The sequence below is a fragment of the Colobus angolensis genome, unplaced genomic scaffold, assembly GCF_000951035.1.
Source record: "Colobus angolensis palliatus isolate OR3802 unplaced genomic scaffold, Cang.pa_1.0 Scaffold270, whole genome shotgun sequence".
Taxonomy (NCBI): Eukaryota; Metazoa; Chordata; class Mammalia; order Primates; family Cercopithecidae; genus Colobus; species Colobus angolensis.
In genome coordinates this window covers 483,559-490,933 of record NW_012115933.1, presented here as the reverse complement: position 1 = coordinate 490,933, position 7,375 = coordinate 483,559, and the positions used below count along the sequence as shown (strand labels likewise).

At 47.8% G+C, this 7,375-nt stretch overlaps 1 protein-coding gene across 1 annotated transcript in view; it reads left to right on the top strand.

The window, feature by feature from the left end:
* Positions 1 to 2,310: 2,310 nt before the first annotated feature.
* Positions 2,311 to 7,375, top strand: part of MARCH5 (membrane-associated ring finger (C3HC4) 5) — a 60,583-nt gene continuing 55,518 nt past the window's right edge. The window contains exon 1 of the mRNA XM_011947843.1: positions 2,311 to 2,972. Within this exon, the coding sequence (XP_011803233.1) occupies positions 2,938 to 2,972 (35 nt within the window). The 5' untranslated portion in view covers positions 2,311 to 2,937. The remainder of the gene's footprint in view (positions 2,973 to 7,375) is intronic.

Below are 7,375 nucleotides of genomic sequence, written 5' to 3'. Positions count from 1 at the left end.
AAAACAAAAAAAAAAAAACAGAATAATGCTGCTATAAACATTCACAAACAAGATTTTGTGTAGATACATGTCTTCATTTCTCTTAAAAATACCTATAAGTGGAATTACTGGGTCACATGCTAATCACTCTTTAGACCAGTAATAGGATATTTTTTTTTACTTCAAAAGGTTTTTAACACAGCCAGGAAGCTGACTTTTCATAAAAATGCAAACATAAAATCCATTTGTTGGTATAATAAAGTCAATTTACACATGTCTTTGCTATCAACAAAATGTATCATATTTTCCAATTTCAGTTGAAATAGAAATTCTAACATTGGGTAAGATCTTAGAGTCTCGGAGTTTGTACTAGTGTACTTATCCATATGCTGGGATAAAATTCTGTTTTAAGCAGAAAGTATGTATCCAACTCCTATGGCTGACAACTGCTTAAGAAATAAGTACACAATAAGGTTATACTGACACAGCACAAGGAGCAAAAAATAATAATTGAAAATGTTAAGACACTGGGCTGGGCATGGTGGCTCACATCTATGATCCCAGCCCAATGGGAAGCCGAGGCAGGCAGATCACCTGAGATCAGGAGTTCAAGATCAGCCTGGTCAGCCTGGTAAAATCCCGTCTCTGACAAAAATACAAAAGTTAGCCGGGCAGGGTGGTACAAGCCTGTATTCCCAGCTACTCCAGAGGCTGGGGCACGAGAATCACTTGAACCCGGAAGCGGAGATTGCAGTGAGCCAAGATGGTGCCACTGCACTCCAGCCTGAGCAACACAGCGAGACTCCGTCTCAAAAAATAAAATAGGCTGGGCGCAGTGGCTCACGCCTGTAATCCCAGCACTTTGGGAGAGCGAGACGGGCTGATCACCCGAGGTCAGGAGTTCGAGACCAGCCTGGACAACATATAGTGAAACCCTGTCTCTACTAAAAAATACAAAAATTAGCTGAGTGTGGTGGCACACACCTGTAGTCCCAGCTACTTGGGAAGCTGAGGCAGAAGGATCCCTTGAACCCAGGAGGCGGAGCTTGCAGTGAGCCAAGATAGCACCACTGCACTCCAGCCTGGGCAACAGAGCAAGACTCTCAAAATAAATTAATTAAATAAAATATTAGACACTGGCCACATGCGGTGACTCACGCCTGTAATCCCAACACTTTGGGAGACTGATGCGGGTGGATCGCTTGAGCCCAGGCGTTCCAAGACCAGCCTGGGCAAGAAGGCGACAAGGCGAAACCACGTCTCTACAAAAATATATATATATTATATATCATATAATATCGTATGTATATATTACGTAATATATAATGCAAATATATACAATATTAGACATCCGGATTACTCATTTTCTTTCCCTAGGAGGCGTGTGTGTGTGTGTGTGGTGGGGGGGTGCTGTTTCTCAAAAGCATATTTCAAAAATTGGAGGCCAAGTAAATTTCTGGTCACATTTCTGGGGGTTTGTTTTTCCCAGCAATGAACACTCTAGTTCAAATATACTTTGTAAATTTTGAACAGATAATGAAAAGTTGATTGTAAAACTCTACATTTAAAAAGAGCTTTAAAAACACATTTTCATTTTTAAAAACATCAAACATCTTGCAGCAGAAATTAGACATAATCAAGGGAAAACTACCAGCGTCCTACCAATCACAACCCTAGAGAAAATGCCACAGGTCGTCCAAAAAACGCATTCGTTTGAGCCAACAGCTCTTTCCTCCCGCCAAAGCTATCCCTCGAACGTCAGAAGCTGACCCAAGGAGTGATTGATGATTTCTCCTTTTTCATTCCCCCTCACCCCTGCCACTCCCAATCCACCTGCTTTAAGGTGTCAACGCGACTACAAACGGTTAACAGTGACCAGCAGCAGAGAGAGAAACAAACATCCCTGACAACCCACAGCTGAGTAAGCAAGAGCTGTTTATTCACCAACGTGTTCCATTTGGAGACTGTCGGCGAGCCCTGGAAAACCCAAGCACATTTGAGAAGGTTCCTGGAGAGGGAGAGAATCATCTTTCCTTCCCCCCCACTCCCCAGCCCCAAACACACACTGAGAGACTCGGGTGGAAGCCGTCTGGTCCAGGCAGTCCCGACTTGCCCGCCCCCTCAAGAAAAACCTCACGCACCAAAGCAGCCGACCCCTTGCGGGGGTGGTATAATTCCCCCAAAATGGGCTCTGCCGCAGGAGAGGCTGGCTGCAGCGCTTCGGAAGGAGTTACTGCCACCCCCACTGCCGCCACTGCCCGCCCTGACGCCACGGCCGGGGCTGGGGACCCTGATGAGAAATGGCCCTTCAGCCCCCTCACCTCACCTGGCTCGGTCCCACCTGAGGGCAAGAGCGGAGGCAAAAAGAAACAGGCAGGGAGGGCTGACCTTGTTGCTACTGACAGTGGAGCGGCGCATCCTGCTGCTTCCTGGAAAGCGGCCCGAAAGACATTTTTTGCCCCTGGAGGAAGGAAACGGGAGGGCGCCGGCCGGACGGCGGCGGGCGCGGAGGCGTTGGTCCGGGCAGGCTGTGCAGCCTCTAAGCGGGGACGGTCCGAGGACTACATCTCCCAGGCTGCTTTGGGCCGCCCTGCGCCGTAACCCCGGCGCGCACGGAGGCGGCGACTCTTACCTCACAAAGGTAGCTCCTCCGCCGGCAGCAACTCGGCGCCCGCGGTCCATGGACCGGAACCTCGGGCCGACGGACAGGAACCTGGGCCGCGATCGCCGCCTCCCCGCCTCAGGCTCCTCCTCCTCGTTCTCCGCCGCCTCCACCGGACGCCCGCAGGCCCCGCACCGCCGCCGCCAGGCTAGCGCAGCTGCCCCGGGAAGCTGGGTGACGGGTTCGCGGCTGCCGCCGGACTGCGGCCTACTCCGCCGTCTCTCAGTGCTATTGTCCCTGGGCCTGGCCTTGAGCGGGTCCACTGGGGAGGGCCGAGTGCGCCGGCTCCGCGGAAGATGCCGGACCAAGCCTTACAGCAGATGCTGGACAGGTACGGGCAGCTGTTGGGGGGGACCGGGAGCCGCCGACCCTCGCTCTGGCCCTGCCCGCGCCCGCCCTCGAGGCTCTTGGTGAGCAGAACCCGGCGTGCCGGGAGGAGTTCCACGGCCAGGGGGCCGTGAGAGGGGCAGAAAGTTTGGAGTCTAGACCTGGGGGAGGACAGAACGAGCGGCCTGGGTCGTAGACTTTGGGTGAAACTTAGCTAAGGAGTGGCGTCTGGTTTCTTTGGAACCCCGTTTTGACGTGAGAGGGACTCATGTTAATCCACAAAATTAGTTTTCCTTACCCTCTTCCCCTTCCCCTTCCTCCCTCCCCAACTTGTAAAGTGTCAGCGATGTCACTGGCAAGAAGAACCGGGTTATCTTTCAGGGGAATGACCCCCTTACAATTTTAAGTCTCTGTCTGAGAACCAATCATAAACATTCTTTTAGAAAGCCTGATAGGCTGATTTCGTTCTCTCCCCTTTCCCTGAGCCCGCACCGCCCCCCCACACCCCTCCCCCGCCCCATCCCGTCCCCACCTCCGAACTGTAAGGTCAGAGTATCCGCAAGGGAGCTTTAACGGTCAGACTAAAGTAGAGGTTACGGAAAACAGCCAGATGAGTCCAGTGCTGAACACTTAGTGTACTTGGCGATCGTTGGGTTCATTGAAAACGTTTCAGCTCGTGCAAGAGTCCAGTTGCCCATTCTTGGGGAGCCCCAGTCTGTAAAACTCTTTGTGAGGTCGGGTGCACCGCCCTCTGCTGTTGAAATTCTAGTCCGTGGGTTCTACCATGAGTTTTTGGAGACTCTAGATCCACATTTTCCCCCCAGCCAAGTCTTACTTTCTGGCATAGCAAGTTGTACAAGCTAATTCATGATGTTTGTGGTTGCTTACAATTCTCAGCAGACATCACTTGCCACCCATTTCAGCAGGTGGTACCAACTCTTTGTACCCAGTAAAATTCCAACTGTAAGGTGTTAAATGAAGGCCCTCCCTTGAGTTCATACCCAGTTAAATGCTGTTTGGGTCTGCCATACCCAGAACACAAGTGACCCAAGTGTACACATCCTTCCAGAGTGACAGACATTTTCTTGGAGCTTAGAATTTTGAGCCATCTCAGTTGATAGAAATTATGTCACTAATTTTTTTCAGTTGAGATAACTGGTGATTCATCCAGCCCTGTTTCAGGTCAACATTCTGACAATTGTATTGACTACCCTTTTATATATGTGTGTGGTTTATAAGCTCTTGGAAGGCAGAAACTTACTCACTATTTATCTTGAATCCCAGAACAGAGCCTGGTACTCAGTAGGTAATCAGTAAGTATTTGCTGTATGAACTGACGCACAAACTTATTTGTCAGTTTCCCCAGTTGTCTAGGGGTCTGATAATTTACCAGGTTTTCCTTTCATTGTAAATTGGCAAATTAAAATATGCCCAGAGGAGACTACCTGCCGCTGCCAGTTCTGTTCTGTTGAGACCCTGTTTTGATGCAGGGTATTTTGTAATTAATTTTTTCCTCTGAGGGCCTCCTTTCATTTTTACATAGTGGCTTTTTTTCTTCTTTTTTTGAGACAGGGTCTCTGTTGCCCAGACTGGCATGCAGTGTCAGTGGCAGTGGTCTGATCTCAGCTCACTGCAACCCCTGCCTCCCGGGCTCAGGTGATCCTCCTACCTCAGCCTCCCTAGTAGCTGGGACCACAGCATATACCACCATACCCAGCTAATTTTTTTTTTTTTTTTTTGAGACGAAGTCCCGCCCTGTCGCCCAGGCTGGGGCTATCTTCACTCACTGCAAGCTCCGCCTCCCGGGTTCATGCCATTCTCCTGCCTCAGCCTCCTGAGTAGCTGGGACTGCAGGAGCCTGCCACCGTGCCCGGCTAATTTTTTGTATTTTTAGGAGAGACGGGGTTTCACCATGGTCTCGATCTCCTGAACTTGTGATCTGCCCGCCTCGGCCTCCCAAAGTGCTGGGATTACAGGCGTGAGCCACCACGCCCGGCAATTTTTTGTATTTTTATAAAGCCGGAGTTTTGCCATGTTGCCCCTGCTGTTCTCAAACTCCTGGGCTCAAGTGATCCAAGTGATCCTCCCGCCTAGCCTCCCAAAGTGCTGTGTCGTCAAGCGTGAGCTATCGTGCCCGGCCTAGAAAAGTTCTTATGTCCAAAAGCTGACCTGGCTTTTCATATGCTCTCTGGAGATTTCCATAAAAGTAAGAAGCCAAAGAATGAGGCTGGGCACAGTGGCTTACCCCTGCAATCCCAGCACTTTGGGAAGCCAAGGCAGGCAGATTACTTGAGGTCAGGCGTTCGAGACCAGCCTAGCCAACATGGTGAAAACCCTGTCTCTACGGGAAAAAAAAAAAATTAGGCCGGCATAGTGGAGTGGGCCTGTAGTTCCAACAGGAGGCTGAGGCATGAGAATTGCTTGAACCTGGGAGACAGAGGTTGCAGTGAGCTGAAATCCCACCATTGCACTCCAGCCTGGGTGACAGAGCAAAACTCCATCTCAAAAAAAAAAAAAGGCTAGTGAGGCATTTAAAGCTTCTCAACAGAAATGTGAAGATTCTGGCTGCCATTTACTGAAATAGGTGACTATGACACTGGCTTACTTTCGTCTTTGTACTCTTTTGACATATCTTAAAGTGGATTTTTAACATGACTTTCATAGACCTTTATTGTCTAGATTAATAGTTGGCAACCTGTTTGCATGTTAGAATTACCTGGGGAACATTTCAAAATATGCATGGATACTGGATCCTGTCTAAGACCAGTAAGATCAAAAATTTCTGTAGGGTAGAGCCTGGGCATCTATATTTTAAAGCTTTTTAAATGTTTCAGATATGGCTGAAACCTACTGCCCTAAGTCCTAAGGCAGTGATATCTTTCAAGATGAGAGATAATATGGTATAGTGAGTAAAGCTTGGGCTCAGAGATAGAAAGCATGAAATTCAAATTTTGCCACTTACTAGCTATGTGACTTTGAATTCAGATTCTGACACTATGTATATGATCATTTATAAAATGGGAGCCCTACTTCACAGGGCTACAGCAAATGAAAACATACATCTCTATAAAACAACAAAACACTCTGTGTTAGCCCAATAGAAGGCACTTAAGACTAATGTAAACCAGTTTGGCCGTTTTTCCCCCATCTACTTTAAAGTTTTCTTCATCTGGGCTGGCCCTACTGCAAGTTGAACACAAAGATACTCAACATGGTTCACTTGAGGGATACCAACAGGGCCAAAAGACTAAAATATGTCAGCCTATTAGGACCCAGATTTCTTTTCATGAATTTGACTTCTCCCCAACCTGGTTTTTGGTGGCAATTTTTGAGGGACAGAATTTAGCTCAGATAACTGTTTGCTTCTTGAATGCAGGTTTTATCTTTGTGAAGACTAGGGAAATGTGTGTTACATATTGTTCTGTTGCTTTTAGGTTAAGTTATGTATTTTATTTAGGGCAGGCACAGTGGCTCATGCCTGTAATCCCAGCACTTAGGGAGGCCGAGATGAGAGGATTGCTTGAGCCCAGGAGTTGGAGACCAGCATGGGCAAGATGGCAAGACTCAGTCTCTACAAAAAATTTAAAAATTAGGCTAGGCGTGGTGGCACATGCCTATGATTCCAAATATTCAGGAAGCTGAGGTGGAAGGATTCCTTGGGGGTTGTGGCTGCAGTGAGCTGTGTTTGTGCTGCTGGGTACTCCAGCCCAGGTAACAGAGCAAGACCCTGTCTTTAAAAAAAAAAAAAGCTATGTTATTTTACAATGAATCAATTATTAAACATTTACACTTATTGAATTTATTTAACAAATACTGAATGTCTTCATATGCCCAGTACCATTCTAGGCCCTTGGTATATAGTGGTGAATTGAACATAACAAAAATGCCCCTATGGAGCTTCAATTCCAGTGGTGTTTGTGTTGTCTAAACCGTCAAAGTGAAGACTATTTTAATTGTAACATGAATGGTATGTTCAGTTTATACCACTTAATCTTTCAGAGTTTTTAAACTAGAGGTAACTTCTTTTTTTTTTTTTTTTTGAGGCAAGGTCTCACTCTGTCACCTAGGCTGGAATGCAGTGGTGCAATTTCGGCTCACTGCAACCTCTGCCTCCCGGATTCAGGCATTTCTTCTGCCTCAGCCTCCCGAGTAACTGGGACTGCAGGCATGCACCACCACACCCGGCTAATTTTTGTATTTTTAGTAGAGATGGGGTGTTGCCATGTTGGCCAGGCTGGTCTCGAACTCCTGACCTCGCCTCCCAAAATGCTGCCAAAGTGCTGGGATTAAAGGCGTGAGCCACCGCACTCGGCCAGCTAGTGGCAACTTCTTTTTTTTTTTTCTTTTTTGAGATGGAGTTTCTGTCACAGTCTCAGCTCACTGCAAACTCTGCCCCCTGGGTTCACG